This window comes from Hipposideros armiger, unplaced genomic scaffold, assembly GCF_001890085.2.
Source record: "Hipposideros armiger isolate ML-2016 unplaced genomic scaffold, ASM189008v1 scaffold_64, whole genome shotgun sequence".
Classification (NCBI taxonomy): domain Eukaryota; kingdom Metazoa; phylum Chordata; class Mammalia; order Chiroptera; family Hipposideridae; genus Hipposideros; species Hipposideros armiger.
The window spans coordinates 2548465-2575089 of NW_017731414.1; the positions used below are offsets into that span (position 1 = coordinate 2548465).

At 52.0% G+C, this 26625-nt stretch overlaps 1 protein-coding gene across 5 annotated transcripts in view; it reads left to right on the forward strand.

Moving 5' to 3' along the window:
* The window catches only part of GATAD2A (GATA zinc finger domain containing 2A), a 100194-nt gene that overhangs the window by 70887 nt on the left and 2682 nt on the right, over window positions 1–26625 (forward strand). For 4 of the 5 annotated variants that reach the window (XM_019641982.1, XM_019641985.1, XM_019641986.1 and 1 more), the window contains 9 exons: window positions 16227–16359; window positions 16484–16615; window positions 17936–18025; window positions 18675–18806; window positions 18936–19103; window positions 20969–21248; window positions 22531–22829; window positions 23491–23565; window positions 23839–24034. In XM_019641982.1, coding sequence (XP_019497527.1) covers window positions 16227–16359; window positions 16484–16615; window positions 17936–18025; window positions 18675–18806; window positions 18936–19103; window positions 20969–21248; window positions 22531–22829; window positions 23491–23565; window positions 23839–24034 — 1505 coding nt within the window. The remainder of the gene's footprint in view (window positions 1–16226; window positions 16360–16483; window positions 16616–17935; window positions 18026–18674; window positions 18807–18935; window positions 19104–20968; window positions 21249–22530; window positions 22830–23490; window positions 23566–23838; window positions 24035–26625) is intronic. The other variant, XM_019641987.1, reaches the window with a different exon arrangement.

Here is a 26625-nt window from a genome sequence, read left to right on the forward strand (position 1 = left end):
TTAGATTTACTAAAAATCATTGAATTGTGCTCCTACAATGCATGAATTTTGTGGTATGTAAATTATACTTTAATGTGTGTGTGTGTGTGTGTGTGTGTGTGTGTGTGTGTGTGTGTGTATTAAATGAGGTTAAAATGGTTTGGTTTCCATTCTGGCATCCATAAGTATGCTCACGGAAAAACAAAAATCCACAGAGGAAGTTATGAGCCTGTTGGTCTCATAAGGCCAACCCAAAGGTCGTGGGCACATGCTGCCTGCTCCCCACTCACCCCAAGTTGGGACCATTTTAGATGAGGCTGGAGCAGGCAGTGAAAGCTGTGTTGGGTTCTCTGTTCTGTTTCTGTGATAAGTAGATTCTACTCCTGCACTTTCCTGTATAGGACAGTCTGTCACAAATTGTTGATCTTCAGAAATAATCTGGGCCATACACAGGTAAGAACAGCTTTTTTCACCCCCTGTCTTGGGTGGAGGAGCATTTAACTCAGTAAAACATGAGCCTTTTCTCCAGAGCTTTTAGACCTGAAAGGTAAGGACTGGGTCCCTCATCACCCTGGGCCTCTGTGGTGTGGGAGCTCCATGAACAGTCACCTCCCAACATGTTTGTGTGGCTTTTTCTGAGGTGCCTACTCTCGGATTGTCAGCAGACCAGGACCACGCCTGTAACAGGCATTGTGTTGGTCCCTGCAGACAGAAATGATAGGACAGGATCTGATCACGCTACTTTCTTGGCTACTATATTATGAAAGAACATGCAGAGGTCTTGGGGAGACTGTTGAGGGGTGTGGCTCAGTGGAGTGGAAGACACTGGGTGCCTGAGCAGACCATCTCTACTTCCTCATTTTACCTGGGAGGAAACACAGGCAGGGCAGGGGCAGACTAGGGGCTCTGTTTCCACTTCTTAACAGTCTGCCACGTGAGTCTCAATGTGGTACAAGTGTCCTGTTGAATGTCCCTGGCTTCCGTTGGGGTGTGTGGCCTTGAGGCAGCCATATGTCTCCCTCCTCTCGCCCCTCCCCATCATGTGTGTCATTAGCTGTGCTATGGGGCTTCACTCCCAACCAAGGGCTCGCTGCTCCCTTCGTGGTGTGGGTGGGAGAGGCTCCTATCCCCACCGAGGGGCCCTTGACCTACTAGGAGCTGGCAGTAAGCGTTAGCAATGTTATTGGCTTTAGTTTTTCTGGCTTTCCATTTCCCTGGTCGAGCACTCGGAAGTACTAGCAGACTGTAGCATACACTAAAAGTGCTGTTAATTGGGCCTGCAAAGCAAAGCACCTTTGTTGAAGCTGGTGTCCTTGGTGACAGAATCACTGTCTTGTCTTTTGAGATTTTGGCATTCACCAAGGAGTAGTGAGGGGGTAGTGAGGGGTGACATATCCGTATAGAAACCAGTGACCTCTTCCACACCAGGGATCTCATTGGCTGATGATTTGGAATTAAGACAGGGCTTGGCAGCCTGCAGTGGTAAGTGCGGTGTGTTTGGGCACAACATCCACACCCACATTAACACCCAAGTCTTCTTCCAAAGCAAAAATGAATCTGAAAGTAACAGGATAGTGCAGCCACCTGTTTGTAATATGGGGGTGTGTGGATGGTCTTCTGTGTAGAAATGGGGCCTGCAGGAAAAGGTTTGCATCACAAGGGTGATAGGTAGAGTTCTTGTTGTTTGGGTGACACTCTTTACAAGAGGCTTTTGGGAGGGGAAGGATAAAATAAACACTGGGGCTGCCTACCCTGACAGGTAATGGTAGTGCATGCCACGTGAGCCTCTCCTGGTGCAGTTTGCACACATGCATCCACCTATGTAGTCCACAGCCTTAAGCAGAACCTTGCTATCATTCCAGAAAGTTCCCTTAAGCCCTTCATGCAATTTCTGCCATCTCTCGGTGCACTCTGCCACTCTAGACCAGGGGTCGGCAAACTGCAGTTCGCGAGCCACATGTGGCTCTTTGGGTATGCTCCATCTCAAAAGTTTGCCAACCCCTGGAAGAGCCAATCTTGTCCCTCACAACAATTTAAAATTATTCGAGAGCCATAAATATATTTTTACATACTCACCGTTATGTGAATAATACCCTTTAAAAATTTTATAAATTAAACTAGGATAGTTTTATTTTCATTTTCAATTTTACTTCAGAGCCTGCGGCTTGTGAGCTGCAGTTTGCTGACCCCTGGCACCTCTTCCATCTCAAAAGCCTGCCGACTCCCGCTCTAGACTAATCTCGCCTCTTCCCAGACTTCCTAGAAATGGAGTCATACAGTATATGCTTGGTGGAATCTGGCGTCTCTCACTCCATGTACTTTGAGATTCATCCCTGTGTGTGTATCAGCATTTTGCTGAGCGACTCCTGCGTGGATATGTACAGTTATTCACTCATCTGTCCACAGACCCAGCTGGGTCAGCACGGCTGCAGTGATCATTCCTGCAGAAGTCTTCATGTGTACATTGGTCATCATTTCTCTTGCTAAATACCTACGAGTTGAATTTCAAGGTCACAGGGTAGGTGTGTGTTGAGTTGTTTTAAAGAAACTGCCAGGCCTTTTCCCCAAAATGTCCAGGCCATCTTACTCTTGCATGTGTGGGGGGCTGGCTAATTGATCCTCACTTGGTGTTGTCAGTCTTTAAAATTTTAGCCAGTGGGTCTCTGAAGAGGTCTGGGTCCAAGTTCTGGCCTGCTTGTGTGACCATCAGTCTTTCCCCCTTGGTGACAGAAGGATGATCATAGCTTCACTGGCTGCCTGCCTGGTGGGGAGGTCCTTGCCCGCCATGTACAGACCTGAGCCCCCACTCACCCTGTTCTCAGGACCATGCCCCACTGCAGCTGTGACTGGCCCGGCAGCCAGCTGTCTGCTGGAATGTGCGTTCTTAAGTGAGTTGGGTGAATGTGACACAGCTGTGGGCTTGATGGCTCTGGAAAGGGCTCCAGTTCTCACACAGCCGAGTAGGTATGGGCATGGCCCTCACTCTGGCTCTCCTACAGTCTTCGTCACAGGGATGTCTGGTGTGAGAGCTTTGGAAATCCCATAGCCAGAAGCCTGTTCCTTCTGTGTGACCATCACTTCTCTGAGTAGGGGCTCTGGCACTCCGTGGGAGGCTCTCTGGAGCCCAGCCCCTCCCCAGCACCTGTTGTGGGCTGGCTGTTGTCTTTCACTCCTATTTCTCTGTCTGCTGCTGGGCAACTTCCAGGAGAGCCCTGGCAGTCTCAGGGAGTGGCTTCATTAGCTCCAACTGGAAATCTTAGCCTGAGTGAGTTTCTTAGCGTGTTCAGCACATGGGAACTGAGAGGTACGTTCTTTTGGAAATTGGTTCATGGTTCCTCGTTCCGTGCTTGCTTCCCTGCCTCAGCTGCTGCCTCCAAAGCCTCTATGGCCTCTGTCTGTCTCCTCGTTCTCTGCCTCTCCTCTTCCCTGTGGGCTCCTCATCCCAGTTCTTTCTCTGTCCACCTGCCTTTATTTTGGACCATATCTTATCCCAGGTTTGAAATAATTGAAATTTGAGGGGTTCACCTGTACTTCTAAAAGTTATTAGGTTATTTGGGGTATCAGGATGACAGACTGGGTGCCCTGTTTCTCATTCCTAAAGTGACCCAGCTCACACTGGACATAGCGTGAGCCAGCCTGGTGACAGACAGGTAAGGAACTCTACCATGTCACCACCTCCCTGTTACCTTTTTGGCTCTCTCCTTTGGCCATGGAGGGGATGGTTGCTCACTGGACAGTGTGAGCCTTCTGGGGATGTCCTGTGTCGAGGACTCTGTACACGGTCATCAAAGTAAGCACCCTAAGTGTTCATCCTTCAGCAGCCAGGAACTCTTCTCCTCACACATGTGAGTTAAGCAGATTATTTTATTTTGAAATTATTTGGTATAATTCTGCAGTGAGGTTTCTGATACCTCCTCACAGCACATATCCCTGCTAGTACTTTGTTTGTCACATCTTGACAAGCTCCTCACCCTGTGACCAGTGCCCTGGGTGCTGTTGCACGTCATTTAAATGGTCTACCTGTGGGGATACGTGAGGGAGTGTCTCTGGCCAGCCCTCCATTGTGCCGGATAAAACCACTTTTATGAGTTGTGATCAAAAGATAAGGTGAATGTATAAATTAAAAAAAAATTATTACAGTTAAAGACACATTGCCATTAACCCCCCCTCAAAATACTCCCCCTCCCTTCGAACACACTTATTCCATCATTTTTGCCACTTTCTGAAGCAGTTACGGAAGCCCTTTTTCATGAGTGTCTTTATCCTGCATCATGACAACGCTCTGTATCATGCTTCTCTCCTGGTACTGCAATTTCTGCAAATGAAAACATTACAGTGTGTCCTTACCTACCTTATTCACTGGCTCTGGCACTGTGCGATTTCTGGCTCTTCCCCAAAGTCAAATGAACCATGAAAGGTAAACGATTCAGGACATCGAGGCAGCCACAACAGCGCAACTAAAGACACTTATGAAAGAGGACTTCCAGAACTACTTTGGAAAGTGGCAAGAACAATGGGAGAAGTGTGTTGGAAGGGAAGAGAGTATTTTGAGGGGGATTTAATGGCAATATGTCTTTTACTGTAATAATTTTATTTAAACAGTCACTGTACTTTTTTATCTCACCTCTTATATGTGCTGCTTTTCATCTTGCAGCTGGTTTCTCTGCCTTGTTGAGAGCAGTTGTACCAGAACCATAACCAACCCAGGAGGCGGGGGTGGCTGGAGCACTGGGGCTGAGAGACCCCACCCTGTCCCCCACAGCCACCTAGCCTGGTGAAGGAGAGGGATGAAGGGGGCCTGTGTGTAGAACAGGTGGAAATAGGACTGAATTCCCGGGACCTCCCAAGGGCATGTGTGACCCCAGATAAGACAAGCAGGGTTCACACAGGACAGGAACATTTTCTCGGTTATCAGAAGGTGCCCTGGAGGAAAAGGAGAGTTGGCCTGTTGGCAAGAGCTTTCCAAGGCTTTCCCCTCAAGACAAGCACGTGAATTATAATTTGTAATCTTGGGGTGGTGGAAAAAGAATGAGATTGTGGGGCTGGCCGAGTGGCTCAGTTGGTTAAGAGTTGGCTTAAGAGTGCGAGCTCTGAGCAACAGGGCCACCAGTTCGATTCCCACATGGGCCAGTAACACTGGGCCTGAGCTGAGCTGTCGCTGAGCTGCTAACAGGTGGCAGGATGGCTCAGCTGGTGTAACAACAAGATTTCCTGTTTGATGATGGGCTACGCCCACCCACAACTAAGACTGAGCTCAACACCTTGAGCTGAGCTGCTGCCCGGATGGCTCAGTAGATAGAGCGTGTGCTCTTAACAACAAGGCTGCTAGTTCGACTCCTGCATGGGATGGTGGCTACGCCCACCCGCAACTATGATTGAACACAGCACCTTGAGCTTAGAGGCCACAAGCTGTCAATGGGCAGCCAGTTGGCGACTGGCGCCCTGCACAACGAAGATTAAAGAACAACAACTTGGCTGGTCCCCTTCCCCAATTTCCCAACAGTGTTCCCCTCCCCCAGTTCCCCAGTAAAATCTTAAAAAAAGAACAAGGTTGTCTGGCAGCCCAATTCCACTCACCCCTGTGTGGTCCAGGACAGTTCAACCAACCCTTGGAGCCCACCATCTCTTCTGAAGCGAGGCTGGTCCTCAGGCCTCAGAAGCTCCCAGTGCTATCCAGTAAGGTTTGTCACTGTGCTAATGGGAAGGAGCTGTGGGACTGACGCCTGTCCAAGAATAAGGGAGAGGAGAGCAGGTGGGTAGCCACACACACATGTCTCTGTGGGAGGAATGCATGTGACACACATAGCCAGGTGGGGTCATCTGCCTTTGGAGAGTGAGTTCCCTGTGACCCAGGCAGCCTTGCTGCTGGCACCATGAAGGGGCCCACCTGGGACAGGGTGGAAGAGGAGTTCAGGATTGTCTGATGGGTGGAGAGATGGGAGACATACCAGCCGTTGCTATGTGTCCTCTTCCTTGGGTCCTAAGCTGTGTAAGAGCTTAGTCTTAAAAATAGTTGTGATGTAACCACATTGTAAAGTTTTGGGTCTCAGTGGGTCTGAGACCTGAGGGTTTGCAGTGTTCCTCTCAGAAGCAGCTTTAACACAATGGCCTGCCAAGGAGAATGACCAGTCCAGGCATGCAGCATCTCCTTCCATAAGGAGCACTTGGAGGGTCCATGGGCAGTGCGAGGAAGCGAGGTCCTGGTGGCACTTTCTAGGGAGCTAACAGCCCTGAAATTGGGGTGCTTAGGGTTCCAGGTCTCTGGAGCCATTGGGTTTGGTCAGAGTCAGGGCCTGAAAAGTCCCATGGGAGCAGGGTGGCTGTCCTGCTGGGAAGGGCAGGCCACGGAGTATGCTTTGGTGCTCTGGGCCTGGGTGGAACCCAGGGACCCTTGGACTTGAGGGCAGAGGTAGACCTGCTGGAAGAGGGAGGAGGTGAAAAGTACCTTTGCCTGGCGAGTGGTAGTCTGTGGGGCGTGAGGTGCAGGGTAGTCTCCTGGCTTTGGGGGCCTGGGGCCCCAGCTAGCCACTGGGTAGTCTATGTTTGTCCTCCCCATCTGCCGATGGCACCGAGTCGGGCTGCCCTGGGTGGTGCCAATTTCTCTGCATTGAGTAACGGGGGCCTAAACTGTTGCTGCTGTAAAGGCTATAAGAATAGGGTTATCAAATTTTGTGGGCTTATAATTGAATAGATTTTATAGGGGAAATTATGGCATATCTGTGGGGTGAGTCCTATTAAATTTTTGTACCTTCCGATTTTCAAAATACAACTTTGGCAGCAGGAGAAAGCCCACATGGTCAGGAGGACTCCACTTGGGAGCCTTAGCTCAGACTGGCATCTGCCATGGGGATAGGAAACCCTCTGTGGCAAGCACTAGCATGGCCCCTTTTCCATCTCTGAGCTCCAAAGAACATTTGATTGTGTGGAAAATATCTGTTGACAATACTCATTAATGTATTTAAAGATGACAATAAACCTATTACATGGTAGCATAAATAAGATTTTTTGCTTATTGAAGCTCAGACTTAATTATTGGTGACAAATACTGTTGGCTGTTTTCTTTGAAGCAACAGGTTTTGTTTCAACCATTTGGGAGAAAATGGCTGCCAAACACCTAAGTCTGAGTAACCATAGTGTGTCTGTCTTTCCTTCAGTCAGGAGACATGCTTTATTTTGTCACAGAATATTGAAAAGACGTTAATCAAGGGCTGAGGATTAATACAATCAATCTTGTCCTCCTTCATCAGGGCATTGCCCACAGTGTGACAGCACTGATTCCTGGCACAGTTTGGCACTACGATTTGTCGAAAAAGGCAGATGTTGTCTTAGTGTTGCAGTGACCTGGCAGAGCCCCTGGAGGGGTCTCTAGGACCACGATGGGGGAACTGCTGCCTTGGAGTAGCCCAGTGCAACGCAGGAGTGCAAGCGGGTCAGGCCACGCTGTCTGGTGTGAGCAAAGGCCAGGACACCTGGCAGGGCTCTGCACTCAGATCTCAGGTAGCACAGTGGTTAATGGCCTGCCGGGGTCAGATAGCAGAGAAGCCCTCAGCCTAGGACCTTGTCCCCAGGGACCTCCAGTTGCAGGGCAGGTGACCATATGAGTTAATTCAAAGCAGAAAAAGTGATGGGGCTTGCCCCAGGTGTGCGCATAGCGTTCTGTGAGGATCTGGAAGAGAGGGGGGCTGCTGTCTTTCAACTAGATCCATTTTTTGGTACCTTTTACATTTCACAACATCCCCTGGAGGTCAGTGGCATCCATTCTGCAGATGAAGAGACTAAGGCTCATTGAGCTTTGGTGATGGGGTTAGGTTCCTGCAGCTGTGGTGATGCACCTGGTCCCCCTGGTCCTCCCGGCTGACTTGGACAGAGTCCCATGGCTGCTGGGCTCAGAGCAGCTGGAGCAGGTCTGATGGGGCGTCGGGGAACCTGAACCTGAAGGGATTTGCCAGAGGAAGGTGAGAGAGGATCCAGCAGTTTGAGATAGGTATTTAAAGGTGGATGGGAAATTTCAGGCAAAGCGTGCACTTTACATTTATCTCAGAATTTTGTGATCGTTGCAAGCTGGAAAGCAGTGTTTATTTCTCTTGTGTGGTTTTCACCTGCACACAGGTGACTCTTCTCTTGTCTGTGAGTTGGTGAGGAAGCTGGCACCCCAGGGGGTATATTTGGGTTCATCCTATATATGGAGACCCACCACACTGGAGGAGTGCTCCTGGGTTCTCGTGTCCTTCCTAGTGGAAGATTGGCCTGGCATGTGGTTAGGGGCCCAGAGGAAGGAGGGGACAGTTGTGGCCAGCAGCCGACATTTCTTTTTCCTTCACTCTCCCAGGGCCCTGGCACTTTGGAAGCCTGGATTCCTGAGTGCCAAAACCCCACCCAGTTTCATTGGGTAGATTGTGGTCCACGTGTAATCAGAGTTGTTTCTCAGTTGAGTCTGAGGACCCTATCCGTGTCCTCACACTGTCATCTCTTTATCAACTCTGGGACTTGACATGCGGATGCCGCCGGCTGTCTAGGATCCTTCAAGTATAAATAAAAACATTTCCCACTTTAGTATAAAAATGGTGTTTGGTAACCCAAGGTAGAGGCATTAGAGTTAAGAGTCACGTGGGACCTGCCCTCTCCCACCCTCTGCAGGCCACAGGCACCCAGCTGGTCTGACCAGGAGGGGACCCAGGGCAGTGCAGGGCGCACATGGCAGCCCTCGGTGTGCCAGAGTTGGGCAGGCCTGTCAAGGTCACAAGAGCCTGGGCCTGGTACGGACCCAGGTTGCCTGCAGGCCAAGGGTGTGTGACCTCAGGAAGTCACTCTCTTCACACTGCTTTTCACGTGTGGACTGAGGAGTCCCACAGTTGAGCAGTTGAGAGGATTACATGGAAGGTGCTCCTTGGTGGTTGGCATAGGGATGGTCATTACAAAGGATCAGTAAATGTTCTGGGTGATTTTTACAAACCTGACCTAGGTCTGCTTTTCACTTCTGTGACTGTGTTCGTTTCTAACAAGTGCCCCTTTCCGAATTTGAGTAGAGTGTGCTGAACTGGATTTAACCTTCCTGGTAGTGTTGGGCCTCAGCTGCTGGCAGGGTCATGCTACAGTGACCTCCTTGGGCAGAGCTGCCTCATTGCCATTTGGTGTTGGGGTCTTTCCATGGGGCTGCTGCCAACTGCTGGCCCAGGAGGTCCTGTCTTCTGCCCACCCTTGGCTTGTCTCTACAGCTCTTGGCAACTCTGCACACCCCCGAAACTGGCCCCTATTGCTGCTTCCAATCACACTGAGGTCCTCTGGGCCTCCCTGGTCAGCCTGTGTGACTTTCAGAGGCTTCTGTGTTCTTAGAATGAGCCCCAGCAAGACACGCAAGCTGGTTGTCTCCTGACCGTGCTGACAGCACAGTGCTCCTCTGCTCTTGCCACGCACTCTGGGACTGCCTGCCTGCCTCTGTGCTGGGGGCCCTGACAGGGGTATGGGCTCGCAGGCCTGAGCCTGGCCATACGCGCTACCTCTTTTTCTGACTGTCTAGGCTGTAGCTGTGGCAGGGTGCTGTGTAATGGAGTCCCAGAGCCATAGTCGAACCTGAATTCTCCAGGAAGACTGATGACTGGGTTTCAAAAATCCCATTGAAGCTGCTCACCTCCATGGCCTCTGTGGCTGAGAAGCAAAATGTGTTCTAACTTCCCGGCCCCCACAAAGCAGGCTCTGGGCTTTTCTCTTGACATTCCAGCCAACAGGGTGTCAAGTTACAGGCTGGGAGAAGTGGCAGTGGATGCCAAGAAGAGAGTCCAACAGAGGGGTGGGAAGCCCGTGAACTTCGGGGTCTGGGGAGGGGACCAGGCACCTCCAGGGGCAGGCAGCTCTTTGGGCATTCTGTATGTGCAGCAGGAGTTCCCTTTCTAATCATATTGAGTGTGTCTGAGTGAACAGCACCCTGAGAAAAGGATGGTGGGTGTTGTGCAATCCCAGTGAGCAGCCGCCATGCCCAGGTGGCTGTGAAAGGTCCCAGAAAAATGTGTGTCTGTCGAGGCACCCAGTTCGCAGGGGCCTGTCATTGAGATGGTGCCAGGTGGTAGGACTACCTGGGAACTGGTGATAACTCTAAAGTTCTTGTAGAACTTTTCTAGAAGTGCTTCTGAAATGGCGGGAGCGGCGAATGCTCATTGCATTAAGCCTGTGGAATTGCTTTCTGGCTTTGACCCAGATACCACTCTAGGTGGTGTCGGAAGCTGTGGCCTGAGGCCTGAGGATGGTCCCTCTTTTCCTGTGAGACCCTCTTCTCATGCCCTTTCTTCGCTGGGCAGCTTTGGTCTTTTGCCGGGTCTTTCTGGAACTGTACTTCCATCTTACCCCAAGCCTGTATCTGTTACCGGCAGTCTACATTTGCGGAGAACTACGTTGGTTTCTTTTGAGGGGCTTTGAGGGTCAGCAGGGGTGGTTACTGGGAGAAACCAGTAACCGCCTGTCTCTCCCTGCTCTATTCCAGAGTAGTGTTTAGGGTGGGTGGCCTATGTTGGGGACATTCTAAGGGAGGACAAGGAGTTAGCATGGTGTGGGCTAGCTCCCTACAGGCAGAGCTGAGCTGTTAGCCCCGTTATCTTTGTGGTTTAAAGTATATAAATAACAATGCCACACCACACAGTGGTATGGCATTGTCTGTCAGGTCTGCTGGTTGGCTGGTCCCAGCTGGGCGCTGCTTCTTGGGCTCTTAGCCTTGCAGTCCCGAGTCATCTGGGCTGGGTGCCCCGAAGGCTTTGTCCCTCATGTAGGATGGCTAGACCCATCTCCATATCTGTCTGTGTGCCCGTCAGAGACCCTCTTTCCATGGAGTTAGCTTGGTATCCTACACCAGGGTGGTCTCAGCACACTCAGACCCCCAAAAGCGCATACTCCAGGGGCCCAAATGTAAGCTGCAAGGGTCCGGTGACCTCCCCTTGAAAGCTTGCAGTGTTGCTTCCTCTACATTCCTGTAGTTGAGAGAGCAAGCTACAAAACCAGCCCAGATCATGGGGACAGGACTGGATGAGGTATGAGCACAGGCGTGGGTCAGCTGGAATGAGCCACCTCCACAGGGCTCTCAAGGCTGGGCAGACGGCACTGGACCTCTGTACAGGGTTTTGTCAACCATTAGTCTTAGGGTTTCCTCTTAACATCCACCAAAAAGTCCTGGACTCACAGGCTAGGGGTTGGACTTCCAGGGCCTGTTGCTTCAAAAGACACGTAAAGACACAGAATTCATAAATATTTTTAAGTGAGTTTGCACGTCTTGTAGCATCACAGCATCTGTGTGCCTGTGAACATAACCACCCAAGTGAGCAATGTTATCAGTCAGTCTAAAGGCATCACTGGGTTCCTTGTGAGCTCATAGATCCCCAATCCTGGAACCAACCAGGTTCCAGGGAAAAGGAGGAAGTGGGTGCATGCCAGCCACGTCTCCTGAGCACCCACTGTGCCAGGCCCTGCTCCAGCCACCAGGACATAAGCAGCACACAGAGCAGACACAATCCATCCCCTCCCAGGTTTGAGAATATTCAGATGTTAACCTCAGTGGCTGATTGTCTGCTCTGTGCCAAGCCCACATTCACGGCAAACAGCCCCTTACTGCTTCAGAAAAGGTCGGGGCCCTGATGGCCTTCTAGGGTACTTACCCAACAACCCAGAGGGCCAGCCGGGCTGGAACCTGTTCCCATCCTTGTAGGAGGCACAGAGTAGGAAATGTCCTGCCCTAGGCACCTCACTTAAAAGAGGCAGAACCAGGTGAGACCCCAGGTAGAGGGAGGGAGGGAGGGAGGGAGGGAGGGAGGGAGGGAGGTGTGTGTGTGTGTGTGTGTGTGCGCGCGCGCGCGCGCGCGCGCCCGCCCTTCTTCAACCCCCAGTGTGCAGGCTTGGTACACAGTGCCCACTCACGGTAGGCCTTTGTGAGCACAACAATGGGCTCTGGGAGGAGGCCCTTTGGGCTCTCCCCCAACCCCAGCCAGGTGGCACTAGGAGGAGATTCCTGCCCCTCTGACTCTGGGGAGGTGGGGAGCCTCACCCCCTCTTCTAGGGTCATGTTGTCATATCGGGTGGATCCCTCTCTCTCGTCCTGGGGACATCCTGGCTCTCACTGGAAGCTGCATTCATTGCCCAGGCCTTGTGGAGACAGGCTCTAAGTGGGGTTCTGGGACACTGGCTGCTGTTCCTGTGACAGCCTCCAGCCCCAGCTTGGGGTGGAGGAACCCTCCTGTCAAACGGGCAAGGACAGTGTGGGCTGACTGGCTCGGGCCACCATGCTGGTGCTGTGTGGGGAGACAGAGAAACATCCCTGTGTGGGATGAGTTTGCTGGAGTGAGGGTGAGGAAGCTGGTTACTGGTGGGAGATGCTGCTCAGGCCCGTGTTGCCCTTAAGTGAAACCCCCAGAGTTATGCCCTGAGCTCCCCAGCCCCAGGATGGACACTTGCGGCGGGGGGAGGGGGGGGTGGCAGGTCTAGGAAGACTTGTCTAGGCATGAATGCTTTGGGGGAGTTCCCCATGAGTGTACTGTGGGAGCACTGACCACACTCCAGGGGTGGGGTGTGGCAGGGCTGGGCCAGCCAGGGAAGTTCTGAAGGCACAGATGTTTGAAGTGCATCTTGAAGTGTGAGTTGGGGCTCACAAGGGGGATTTGGGGATATGGTGGAGGAAAAGGTGGTGAAGGCCGGAGGAGCCCATAGCAGGAGCTCAGAGTACAGGGGCCGAGGGCTGGAGGGGCTGGTGGGGCTGGGTGGGTGAGAGATAGCATTGGCCTGGGAGGTGTGAATGGGCTCCAGTGGGAGGAACGCCCTGGGCCCAAGGTGGGGATTTGCAGAAGGAGCATGTGAGGCTGGTGCTGATCTAGCAAAGCTCTCCTCCATCTTTAACCACAGCTAACAGCCACCTGCCTCTGCGTCCAGCCACTGGGCTGGAGGGATATGGGGAGAAGAGAGGGTTCTGGCAGGGAATGGTTGCCACTAGTCCAGAGGAAGAATTTGTTGTCCTGAGGCCTCATTGGGCCTATGGTCATCCCCAACCTCCCTAGTGTGTACAGGAATTTCAGGGATCCTGTTATAATGCAGGCTTTGATCAAGCAGGTCTAGGGCAGCAAGATGCTACATTTCTACGAACAAGCTCTGGAGAAGCTGCCCCGGCTGCTCCTGACTGAGCTGAGGTGGGTGGTGGTTGTCCTATGCACCCTGGTACAAAGGGGTTTATCCTCACTGCCTGGCACTGTACCTGCTTCTTAAGTGGGCATTCAGCAAATGTGAGTGAATGAGTGAACCAACCAACAACTGTGGATGAGGCATGCCTTCCCTGATAACAGGAAGGCCTGTTCAGAGAATGACAAAGGTCAGAGCCACTGAGGTTAATTTCTCTGTTCCCTCAATGAGACTGCTTTCCCTGGCACGGGCCAAGGGGACACTAAATATTAACCTCACACTGACCACTGACGAGTTGCACAGCTGGGACAGTAGCCAGGCGTTGTGGACATGGGATCCTATCATGAGTTAAGTTTGTAATCCTGACTTCTCTCCAGAAAACTTGAGGGAAGTTCCTGGCAGGTAACAGAACTTTTGTGTTTGTTTAGCCAGGGCTGACCTAAAGGGGAGGAGGTAGTGAGACCATTTTCGCTGATAACAGCCTGGCCTGCTTCCAGTGATTTTCATAGGTCACATAAAATCTTTCGATCATAATATTTTACATAAGGGTTCCAAGATGGGCAGGATGGGCTTATTGGATTTGCCTTGAAATCGTGAGCTTCCAAATAAACTTGGTGCCCAGGCAGCTGCTGTGGACTGAAGGAGTGCACCTGGCCATGCTGCCGTCTCTTTTTGTTTTCCTGGCTTAAAGTTTCTATTAAACCAAAAAAAAAAAAAGTGTCCACATTACTTTTGAGCCCGTATCAAAGGGGTGTTCTTCTTCCTGAATTAAAATAACTCTCTGGGAAGGAACTGAGAGACTTATGGCACCTTTGCTTTAAAGATGGAGCTTAGGAAAGTTTTTCATGTTGGAAACTATAGAGGGGCTGGTGGCCCCTCTGTGTTTGCGAGAGGTGGTGACCCAGTCCCTGTAACACACATAGTCCCTGTGGGCGGGTGCCACAGAGGAAGTGCCTGCAGCCCGGCAGCCCCAGTGTGAACTGGGAGCCTCCATTTTCTGACAGCACCTGAACCCTACCTCACTTCTCAAAATGAAGGCTGCATGTCACAAACCGGTTAGAACTGGCTGTTGCCATGGTTTTCACGTTGGAAGGCACAGTTAAAGGGTCACATGACCAAGGAGGGAAATGCCTTTGTCACGTGACTTTTTGGTGGCCTGATTAGCATACAGGAAGTTCACTCCCTGCTGGCTGCTGGGATGTTGAGTGATCATTGATGGGAGATGATGTCATCTCTTGGACGAGTTATTGATTAGTCTCATCCAAGATGGGACCTGGGAGTGCTGTGGTCAGAGTGGCCATCTCAGGGAGCTTCAGCCTCCAGATGGTCTGGGTCCCTCACGCTGTCCTCTTCCCTCAGGCACATTTCAGTTTTATTAGACATCTCACCTTCAGAAGTACACGCTCTCATTGAGATGATAAAAAGTGATAAATCCCGGTTAGATCACCATAGTCTCAGCACACACTTGCTTAGGAAGCGCTTGCAGTCCAAATCTAGACATGGTTCTGCCTGGGCTCCTGCTCTGACCTGGGAGCCCACCTGGACTGGGACCAGCACCACAGCTCCTGTGCTGGGCCTTGTATCATCTTGGTGTCTGTGTGTGCAGCCAGAGAACCTGGAATTGGAGCCCCGAAGTCACCTTGAAAGTTGATCTTGGGTGGAGTGGGCAGCCAGCAGGAAGATAGACTTGAAAGAGCAGTTCTGGAATTGCGTTGGTCTTTGGTTTGGTGAGGCCCTGTCCTGGGTTACTTTATAAACAGCAGCTGGTTTCTGGACTTGAGATGAGGGCTGATAACCCCAATGAGGGGTTGTATACCTTGAAATGGGTGCCTTTTTGTCCACTCCTCTGATCTCTCTTGAGAGGCCAGCTGGCAGCAGTGCTGGTTAAATCAGATCAGGGCTAGAAGTGTTGAGGTGCAGCCACCATGCAGCTCTGGGAGGCGGGATCAGGATTGGCCAGGGTTGGGGGTGGGTGTCCAGGGCTTAGGGGGAGTCAACAAACCTTCGGTGCCTGGTCCTCTGTGAAGGTGAAGCTCACTCCTGGAATGGAAAGGGTGGTTCAGAGGGCTGTTCAAGCACCAGTTCTGCATCCGAACTCCACCCCCTCTTAGCTGGGATGTTAGTGGAAGGAGTGGGACAACTTTGAGCTGTTAATCCCAGTTAACTTCCTTGAGTTTGTTCTCTGGGCCACAGTGCCACCTAGCGGACATGTTTAATCCTTAGTTAGTTTAGCTGCTGACGGAAGGAAGGGATCCGATTCCTTCAACACAAGTGCTGAGGCCAGATCTTCAGGGGAAGTTTACATTGAGCCCTCAGCAAACAGAGCCTCTTGGTTGGGGTGAAGTGCGGTGTCAGGGACCCATTGGTTCTGTGTGTGGGGTCAGTGACACCATAGCAGGGGCTCAAATGTGCATATATGTCTTAGGGGACTTGAGGGCGGGCAGGATTTGGGCTAAGAGGGTGAGAGGGTAATGGGCAGGGGTGGCTTGGCACCAGACCAGTCAACCCACTGTTAGAACGTGAAGAGTGGGAGTTGCTGGAAACCAGTTTGTGAGCAGATGAGGTAGGTGAAGAGTACCCAGATCTGCGAGAGAAAATGTGTTCCGGGTTCTAGCCTGTTTCACAACATGCAGTCACTACTGACACATTGCCACTGACAGGATGAAGAGGCCCCATGTGGCCCAGGAAGGACTATCCAGCAGTCAGCCTCAGCCAGGATCCAGAGCCAATCATTTTTAATCCGACACCTAGCCACGTGGTGTTTTCCAAAATGTCTGTGTCACTCTCAGACACACAGGTGTCCTCATTCCTGGGAACACAGAGGTGGGTCCCAAGAACAGTCCCAGCTTGGAGGGGCCCAGCCGTAAACCGGCAGGTTTGGGCGCTGCATAGTGAGTTGTGAGAGAAGGCAACCTGGTTGATTGGTGGAGAGGCCATGAGGGAGGACACAATGAGAGAGGCTGTGGAGGCCAGTGGGGCAGCTGTACTCGCCACCTCATTGCTCTGGATCTGGGCATCTGCAGGGTGTGGGTGTGGGACTCTGGGGAATGGTGTCTAGCACAGTCAGGACACTCTGGTAACAACCTACTACCTCTGCTCCATAGTGACATGAAGTCCGAGAGGAGAGCCCCCTCGCCTGATGTGATCGTGCTCTCTGACAACGAGCAGCCTGTGAGCCCAAAGGTGAATGGGCTTCCAAAGGAGGCCTTGCAGGAGACCAGCACCGAGGCCCTCATGGTGAGCCTTGTCCCTGTGCTGGGGACCACCCCGCCCAGCAGCATCTCTTGAGTGCAGCTGGTGGCAGTGGGGCCTATGCCCCTGGCTGCCTGCCTTCCCCCTCAACCCTGTTTTCTCCTTGCAGAAAAGCAGTCCTGAAGAACGAGAAAGAATGATTAAGCAACTGAAAGAAGAGTTACGATTAGAAGAAGCAAAACTTGTTTTATTGAAAAAGTTGCGGCAGAGTCAAATACAAAAGGAAACTACCACCCAGAAGGTATGTGCACATCTGTTCCCTCTCAAGAGTCAGCGGGAGCCATTCAGAGCCAGAGGCTGGTCATGGGGGGCGATGGGGGTTCCTCGGGGGCATGAGGACCAAGGTCTGAATGGAAACCTGCAGATTGAAGTTCACATTTTGGATCTAGCTGAAAGGATGTCAGTGAGAGAATAACAGTACTACTCAGTCTAGAATGTTCCAGATCTGAATATATAAAACCCCCTAAAAAAGCATCAAGAGAGGCTGGCCGGGTGGCTCAGTTGGTTAAGAGCTTGCTCAAGAGTACGAGCTCTGAGCAGCAGGGTTGCCAGTTGGATGCCCAGCCTGAGCTGAGCTGCCGCTGAGCTGCCAACAGGTAGCAGGATGGCTCAGCTAAAAAAAATTAATTAATTAAAAAAAAAAGCATCAAGAGACTGGAAAACAGATAGGTATCTGAAGTGTTGGAAGCAAACTTCTGGGTTCAGAGCTCTGTCCCAAGTCCATCTTGAGAAAAGCCGCCTACTTTGGGTGGCCAGGCTGGCCACAGAGGCTGCTGTGGGATTGTGGACAGAGGCCCTGTCCTGGGCTTCCCACTCCTGCTCCCCTGGTGCCTGAGGCTCTTTGTGGTGCTGCTCTGAGTGCAGCTCACCATGTAGGGCAAGTTCATGTTTTGTTGGGTTTCTGGAAAAGTTTCTGGTCGGTAATGCAGCTGCCTTCCTGCTTGTCGTAACCACTATCGCTAGAGCAGAAAGTAAGTGCATGTCTGGCAGGATGGCTGACAGAGTATTTAGAACACATGTCCCCTAAGGGAGAGGGACAGGAGAAGAACAGTCACTGGTCCGACTTGGGGTTTATTTGAGCTCCCTCCCCATCCAGTCAGCAAGTGGACTCGGCCTGACATCTGTTCATCTCGGGGTGAACAGAGCCTGCCTATTACTTGTTTCCTTGTCAGTTGTTGAAGACACAGTGAAGTGACCCAAGTCCCTTCCCTAGTGGAATATGTGACTTTAAGAATCCCAAGGTTGGGGTTAACCTGTCCAGGCCCCAGGTACTTTCCCATCACCAGCCCTTCCTGTCCCCTAGAGTGCAAGACTGGCGCCTGAACTACATAGTGATGCCAAGATGCCAAGATCCCCCAAGGGTGAGGAATGTTGGAAAAGCTCTCCTTTACCCAGTTTCTGCCGCAGATAGACAGGGTCACTTACCAGGCTGGAAGCAAAACCTTTGAGAGCCTGGTACCTTTGGAAGAAAAAGAAAATCAGTCCTCTGTTAGGATTAGGTGAGGGGTGGGGAAGTGGGTTGGTGGCCCTCTCATCTCCCATGTGTCCTGCTCTCTTGCAGCCCACAGGCTCCGCTGGGAGCACTGTGACCACCCCTCCTCCGCTTGTGCGGGGCACCCAGAACATTCCTTCCGGCAAGCCATCACTTCAGGTCAGTATTCCTTTCTCATCAGACTCCTGAGCAGCCCTGCGAAAGGCTGCCCGTTCCTTCTGATTAAACTGGAGTGAGGTTTTTCTGCCAGCAGCCCCAAAATAAAGCATGTTCACGTTCTCAAAATAGGCCACCGTTGACCTCATAAAGCACACCAACGCATGGAATGCCCCTCCCATGAGTGTCCCTAGTGAGACTGGAGAGAGGACTAAGATCTTACCTAGACAGACTGGGCTCCCTTCGTCCTGAGTCTCCCGAGGGCAGTTGTGGGGCCCAGCTGGGCCTTGTCCCAGTGCAGCTCACAGCTGCCTCTACCCACAAGGTGAGACAGGCAGAATTCCTACTCCCAGCTACAGGACTGAGGTCTGGACAGGGGCCTAGCTCCCCTCAAATAGGCCCAAACTCCCAGCTCATACCAGCAGGTGGCAGCGCCAGTCCTGGTTGGCTGGACTCTTGCTATGGTGTAGCTTGTGTCCTGACTGAGGCCAGGTGTACGAGGCTCTTGTTGGAGTCCATGTTCCTTGTTCTTTCGTGTTTTTTCTCTTACCCCCTTCTTTTTTTGTTAACAAGTATGTGCTTTTACAAAAACAGCAAACCTATTTGTTAAAAAAAAAGTCATGTAAGATCTGGGGATTGGTATTGTTGACAGACCTCTTCGACTCGAATGCCTGGCAGTGTCATTCCGCCGCCCTTGGTCCGAGGCGGGCAGCAGGCATCCTCGAAGCTGGGAACTCAGGCGAGCTCACAGGTCGTCATGCCCCCGCTCGTCAGGGGGGCCCAGGTGAGCAGGGCACACACTCAGGATGGGTACGGCCAGGAAGCCCCAAGCAACCGTCTACCTCGTGAAACAACCCTTCCCTGTGCCTCCCTTAATCGTCCCTCATTGTCTTGTCCCTACCCAAACTCACAGCAAATCCACAACATCAGACAACATTCCAGCACGGGGCCACCGCCGCTCCTCCTGGCTCCCCGGGCGTCCGTGCCCAATGTGCAAATCCAAGGGCAGAGGATCATCCAGCAGGGCCTTATCCGTGTCGCCAATGTCCCCAACACAAGTCTGCTCGTCAATATCCCGCAGGTGAGGGCCGTGCTATGCCAGTGTAGGGAGTGTGCTCTGCAGCTGCCCCCAAAAGGCCCACAGTCCTAGGGCACAGGGAGACTGTGCAACATGACCTGCTTGCTCTCTCAGAGCCTGATGAGGCCTTGGACATGCTGTGGGGTTTGCACTTGAGCTTTTCAGGGCCTGCTGGGCATATGAAGGTCATGTGCAGCAGTCCTGTGTTCAGATCTGTCTCATGGCAGAGGGGGAGAGCTGCTGAGAGGGTGAGGTGTGCAGACCTGAGCTGAGGGGTTGGGGGATAGATGGGGCCAGGTGATGCATCTGATGGGCCTAGAGACGGCTCTGGGGGAACCAGAGCCCTCCCCATCTCAGGCACAAGCACGTGAGGAGAGCATGTCTGCAGATTCCTCATAGCACCAGCATGTCTATTCTTAGCCACACATCCCTTCACCTCTGGACAGAGCCTCCGAGATGGGGTGGGTCTGTCCCCACCCAACAGAGCCAGGAAGATGGGACTGGGGGTGGGCGGGCTGGAAGCAAGAGCCTCATTGACAGATAAAATTACTGGGTCTGCAGGGACTTTTGCTGATGGGCAAATTAGTTTCTCTGCCTCCATTGGCCTGGTGCGTCCTTGCCTGCCTCCTTCAGATAAACAGGAGCTGGCAGGGCTCTGGGCGCAGTGTCCCTGCCTCCTCTAGGCTGGGTTCAAGTGCAGTCCTTCCACTGCATGGTGTGGCAAAAAAAAAGACTGACCTGTGCAGGCAGTTTATTTACCCCAGTGATCAGATAGATACCTCCGGTGCGCCCAGACCCCGTTCCCAGCTCAGTGTGCCAAGAGGATGAAAAGCAGGCGGAGTGTGAGGGGCTCTGCTCCCAGCGGGGCCAGGAGCCTGAGGAGGAGGAGACAGGGAAGAACTGGCTGGTCGGTCGGGTGGGGGCCAGGCGCAGGCCAAGGTGCTGCGATGGCATCCTCTATGTTGGGGAACCTCGTCAGCTCTGGAGACCCTCTGTGGGGGTGGGGGTCCTCGGAAAGCATCCTGGCCTTCCTGAGCCCCGTGGTGTGTTGTGGGCAAGTTGTCAGTTATGTGTATTTTCCTAGGGATAGTGTATGCAGCTTTCCTCAGATTTCCAAAAGAGCTCTTAACCTTACAAAGTTAAGGGCAGTGGTGAGGTGAGCTCCAGGTTTCTGGAGAGCACTTGACAGTGTTGGGGGTGAGTGGACTGGAGCAAGGAGACAACGGAGTGTTGGCCACTGGGGTCCAGATGAAGATGATAAAGTAGGGCAGGAGCAGCAAGGGTTGAGAGGGGCTGGCACAGGAGCTGTTCTCTCCTGCAACCCCTATGAGGACACGTGAGCTGACTAAAACATTAATGTCTCCAGATGAGCACACACAAAGATATTCGCAAGGGAAATGCCACAGATGTGGCCTGAGTCACCATCCTACCCCTGCAAGGAAGGAGGTCCCCCGGACCTGTGCTGGGAGGAGGGCCAAGAAGGCCACAGAGACAGGACAGTGGTCATGCTGCCTGGGTGGGGTTGGGAGGCCATCACTAAGGGGGTGCCCACTGTCCTGGTTATGATGATGGCTTCATGGGTGTCTTCCTGTGGCAAAATGCAGTGGATCACAGATTTTAAATGTGTAGTTTATTGATTATCAGCTAAGCCTGAACAAGCGTGTGTATAAGATTGGTCATCTTAGAGAGTGAACTGTTTAATGCCAACCCTGCCTGCTGCTTACAGGTGTCAGGCAGCTGGGAGTTTCTACCTTAAGGACTTGATAGTGCAATTAATGGTGCTGACCTGGGCTCTGGGTGCAGTAGTGGGGCCTGCCTCAGGGCAGCGCACCCCCCAGCACTCTGACCAAGTTATTGTCTCCCAAAAGCCCTCCCCGGCCTCGCTGAAGGGGACGACAGCCACCTCTGCTCAGGCCAACTCCACCCCCACCAGCGTGGCCTCTGTGGTCACATCTGCTGATTCTCCAGCCAGTCGACAGGCGGCTGCCAAGCTCGCGTTGCGCAAACAGCTGGAGAAGACGCTGCTAGAAATCCCCCCTCCCAAGCCCCCCGCCCCAGAGATGAACTTCCTGCCCAGTGCTGCCAACAACGAATTCATCTACCTGGTTGGCTTGGAGGAGGTGGTACAGAACTTGCTGGAGACGCAAGGTGAGTGGGCCCTGGGCTAGGGCTGTTTTCATCTCTTGCCACTGAAGTTTCTTTTATTACATAGGTTTTTTCAATGCACAGCACCTGTCGGTGCACCCAGAGCTGTCCTGAAGGTTGGATATTATGGATGACGTTTTGTCATCAGCTCAGCTTGCTGTGAGGTTTGATAGCTTCTTAAAACATTGCAGGCCCCTTTCCTGTTAGTACCTCTTGAAAGTCAGGCCCTGGAGAGGCCCAAGGTCCCACATGCATGGTCCAAGGAGATGAGCAGTGGCCCTGTGATGTTGGTGTGCCATGGGGTGGGTAGGCGGGCAGTGATGAGGAAACCCTGTGGGAGGCGGACATGACAGGCTTTGCTTCCAGACAGGAAATCATCAGAGAGATGGAACTTACCAGAGCCTTGAGTAATTAGAGCCCCCAATATGGGAGAGGGACGCCTGAATCACAGTCACTCAATCCCCCTCCTTGAAAGCAGTTTAGAAAGTGCACCTGTGTGTTAGGGACTTTTAGGAATAAAAGGGCATAAATAGGATAGTGAGCAAAAACAATATTAGAAACAGAGGTAGAGGCCATGTTGGCCCTTAGGGGACCTCCACCAGATGCTGAACTGGGGACATGTATGCACTGAGATGGAGCTGGTGACTTGAATTGGGCAGCCAGCCTGAACCCTCTTCCTGTGTGATCTTGTCGGATGCTCAGAGCTCAGGGGGAGGGGGAGGCTGAGCCGTAACTGGCCCAGAAGAGCAGGGGAAAGGCTGATGGGCTCCATCAGTCATGCTGCCTTGAGGCACCGCCGGGCCCAGAGCCGGGCCCAGCGGAGGGCAGTGCAGGCTCTAGCCCGGCCTGGATGTGTCTGGCCTCCTTTGATGTCTCCTTTATGGTGAGGTGATATTATTGGCAAAACAGCTGTTGCAAGGCCAGTACAGAGAGGATGGGCAGGAGGCTGAGTGAGGACTCGATGCCTCCCAGTCCTACACTGTGAATGGGCAAGTCAGGAGAAGCCAAGCCAATGGCACTGTTTCTGAGAATTCATAACAAGGATGCCTGACCACAGCGTTTCCAAAACTTCATGAGGCCGACCCAATGTCTGTACAGTTGGTGCCCAATACGTTTTTGCGGAAAGGACAGATGACATCAACTGGGGCTTTGGTTTCCTGATGCCTGCTGGGCCACATGGTCCAGGGCACGGCTCCTGCTCTGTCCCACATCCCACCTGGGGGTAGTAGGGGTTCTGACTAGCATCCTGTTCCTTTGACGTGAGCCTATGGGTCTCCCCCTGCAGCGGGCAGGATGTCGGCGGCTGTTGTGCTGTCCCGTGAGCCCTACATGTGTGCACAGTGCAAGACGGACTTCACTTGCCGCTGGCGGGAGGAGAAGGGCGGCGCCATCATGTGTGAGAACTGCATGGCATCCAACCAAAAGAAGGCACTCAAAGTGGAACACACAAGCCGGCTGAAGGCTGCCTTCGTGAAGGCGCTGCAGCAGGAACAAGAGATCGAGCAGCGCCTCCTACAGCAGGGCACGGCTGCTGTGCAGGCCAAGGCTGAGCCCACCAGCGCCCCGCACCCCACACTGAAGCAGGTGAGTCCTTGTCGGGGAGCCAGAGCCACAGCCCAGAGGCCTAGGAGCTGGCTGGGGCCTCGCCCTCCAGGAGAGGGCCCTGTTCCCTGGCAGGGAATTGTTGCTAGCAGGCAGGATGTTCCGGCGTTCTGTCCCACACTCGGCAAGCATCTGCCTGATTGTTAACTATGCATCTAAATTACATTTAATGGTGGTGTTTGATGGTGAAAATACTAATTTGCAGTCTCTTTAGATTTGTAGCTTTCACGTGCAGTGTGCCAGCCGACAAGTACTTCTTGTCTAAAAGGACTTTTCTGAAAGCCACATTGAAATACAAAAGGGGCATTTGGAAGAAATGTTCTAGCTAAATTAAGGAAAGAAGCAAGTTTGAAATTGTTTTTTTGGCTTTTTTTTTTTTTTAATGCTCTATTTCCCCACCCCTGTAAACCCAGAGTTCCCCGTTGGCATTTTTTTGTACCCTTGGAAGTTATTTGTAATTCACTAATGACCACATCTTCTCAAGGTCCCTACGTAGTGGGAGGCCATACTGCCCTCAGGAAACAGCCTGTCCTGTGGGGACTAGGCCTTGTGTGGCCACAGCTGCTGCCCTTTGGTCACTCTAGGTCACCCTGGGCCGGCCTGTGGACAGTGCTGACCTTGGTTTCAACCCCCGTTTGTATAGGTCATAAAACCCCGGCGTAAGTTGGCGTTCCGCTCAGGAGAGGCCCGCGACTGGAGTAACGGGGCTGTGCTACAGGTCAGAACTGCAGTGCTGGGAGCCCCCTGCACCGCCACCAACCAGCCCTCACGCCCCAGACCGTGACCACGTCAGCTGCCTGTGTCTTTCTCTCTCTCTCTTATTTCCTTCCCCTACCCCTCAGTATAACTTATCTGGTCTCCTGATTTTGGACTTTAGAGACCCCATGTGGGTGGGAAGAGGTCGGCCAGAGCAAGGAGAGGCTGCACTGAGCGTCTCGCCCTTTGCCCCCACCTTCCCCACATGAGCCATTACACCTTCTCTCCACTATAGGCCTCCAGCCAGCTGTCCCGGGGCTCGGCCACGACACCCCGAGGTGTCCTGCACACGTTCAGCCAGTCACCCAAACTGCAGAATGCAGCCTCAGCCACAGCCCTCGTCAGCAGGACCGGCAGACATTCCGAGAGAGCCGTGAGTGCCAGCAAGGGCAATGCCACCTCCAACTGGAAGAAGGCACCCCTGAGTACAGGTGGGCGGGCCCCACGGGGCTCAAAGTACAGATCTTGCCATGGTTGGGTCCATCCCTTCCTTATTTTTAACAAAGGTACATACACACGAGGTAAAGAACAATGGCACAAAGGGCCCTGAATCCTCAGACCTGTTTCCTGACAGCAGCTGCCTCCGAATCTCTTTTGTTCACTATTAAATAGGATGCCCTGAACAAGTAGCAACCCTCACTCTGTACTCAAACTCTCAGCCTTGAAACACGAAACATGGGGCAGACATGGTTCAGGCATTGTCACCCCTGCCCACCTTCCTATAGTAGAGAATGCCTGTTTTTACTGTTACGTTGTGCCTTTCCTGTTGTACTAACTTTATTTCTTGCTCACCCAGACAGTGTCCTTTATTCCCTGCTCTGTGGGACACTTCCCACCTTGTAGCTTGGGCAGATCAGGTGGTACAAAGTGCAAAATGACAACAAGAATTCAGGGAGGAGGAGGTGTACCCTGGGGCTGGGACTAGGATTTTAACTGAGGTGGGTAGCAAAGGCCTCTGAGCAGACAGCATTTGAGGAACGATCCAGGGGATATGGAGACCCTTGGGTGGGTTATTTCAATCTTATGCAGCCCCACCGTCCTGGGCCATCCTGTTTTTTATTTTATTTTATTAAACTTATTTATTTTATTTTATTTTATTAAGATTTTATTGGGGAATTGGGAGAGGGGAACAGCGTTGGGGAATCGAGGAAGGGGGACAGACAGGTAGACAAATTGCTGTTTTGTTCTTCAGTCTAATTGTGGAGGACATCGCTTCACTGGCCCATGTTGGTATGATCATTGTGCTCTTCCCGGGTGAGGCAATCGGTCGCTGGTCATTGGTCAGCCACTCACTGCAGCTCACAGCAGCTCTCGCCGGCTGCTAGCCGCTCCCTCTGGCTGCCAGCCACTCATGTAGCTCAGGACAACCCACTGCAGCCCCACTGCAGCCTAAGCCATTGCGGGTGACTCACAGCAGTCCAGCTCCAGGTCGATGTTCATCATCTTAGCTGTAGAGGGCGCAGCGTCACTGGCCCTTAATGTGGGTTCCAAACCACTGCCTGCTGCTCAGAGCTGGTGCTCCCAAGCAAGCTCTTAACCAACTGAGCCACTCGGCCGGCCCTAAATTTATTTTTTTAATTAAATTTATTGAGGTGACATTGGTTAGTAAGAGTTTCAAGTGTACAATATTGTAATATGCCTGTTTTATAATTTATTATGTGTTGTTATTAAGATGAAAGTTCGATATTTCTTGTGACCATCAAAAACTGGAAAATGAAAGGTAGGCACAAAAGACTGAGTGAAGGAGGTGGGTGAGATTGCTTGTTGTAGGAGCGAGTGTATGCTGCGCCCCTATAGGAAGAAGAGGCGCCATCATGAGAGGGACCCTAGTCAAACCTGGGAAAGCTGGGCTGTCTCTGCAAATGAAACACAGGAACCCATTGTGCGCAAAGCTGACCACGGGTTAGAGACAAGCTTGAGTCTCAGAGCCTCCCTCAGGAGAGGAGCTCAGGAGAGGGAGGATGTTTATGGCCCACAGAAGAATTGGGGCCACCTGGAGAGCAGAGAGCATTTGTGAACAAACCAGGCAGAGATACTTTTGTTTAGCATGTTTAAGATACAGCTAAGAATTCACAGGCTTTTCAGAAATTCCTCTTGTATGAAATTTGAAAGCATATGAAATCGGTGGGAAAAGTCAAGTATAAGTGTGTGCATGTGTACACTTACAGCAACTGTGTGAAAACCGTGTCTGCACTTAAAAGTAATGTTTGAAAGGGAATATGAAGGAATAAATGCGTTCAGTGGATGGATTAGAGGTAAAAGTTTCAAGGCTTAGAAGCTGTATTTCCCAGGAGAGTTCTGCCAGCACTCCTGATTTATCCTGGTTTCCTGGGTGGTGATTTGAGAGAAACTGGGTGGTATCTAGTTGCCAGTGATGCCTTGAATATGCAGGGAGGGTGCCTTGGTGCATTCAACTTCAGAACCCTTGTTGCACAAAGTGTATTAATCTCCACCAAAAATACTCTGGGGAAACGCAGTCACTGGGGGCCCTGCTGCAGCTGGGGACCCATGGCAGTCCTCAGGCTTGGCCAGCCAAAAACCTAAGTGTGCTAGTGGGGGGTAGGGGTGGGGGGTCCTCTATTTTCCAATTATAAAAGCGATACTTGTTCATTGGGGGAAATTAGAGGATCTAAAAAAAAAAGATGACAATGGCTATTACTTTCTACCCCGGAAGAGCAAATGCAGCACTTAAGGGCTTTCCTCAGTCTCCCTCTTTACTCGCATGTCACATATGTGTAAACGCGTGGCCTACAGAGGTATCATGCTGATTTTGCCACTCCATGTCCCTCTGAATGAATGGTTTAATGAGAGAACATTACCCTATCTTTTTTTTTTTTAAGATTTTTTATTGGGGAATTGGGGGGGGATGGGAACAGCGCTGGGGAATTGGGGAAAGGAGAACAGACAAGTTGCTGTCATTTTGTTCTTCAGTCTAGTTGTGGAGGACGTTGCTTCACTGGCCCAAGTTGGCACCATCATTGCGCTATTCCCGGGCGAGGCAGATCAGTCGCCGGCTTCTGGA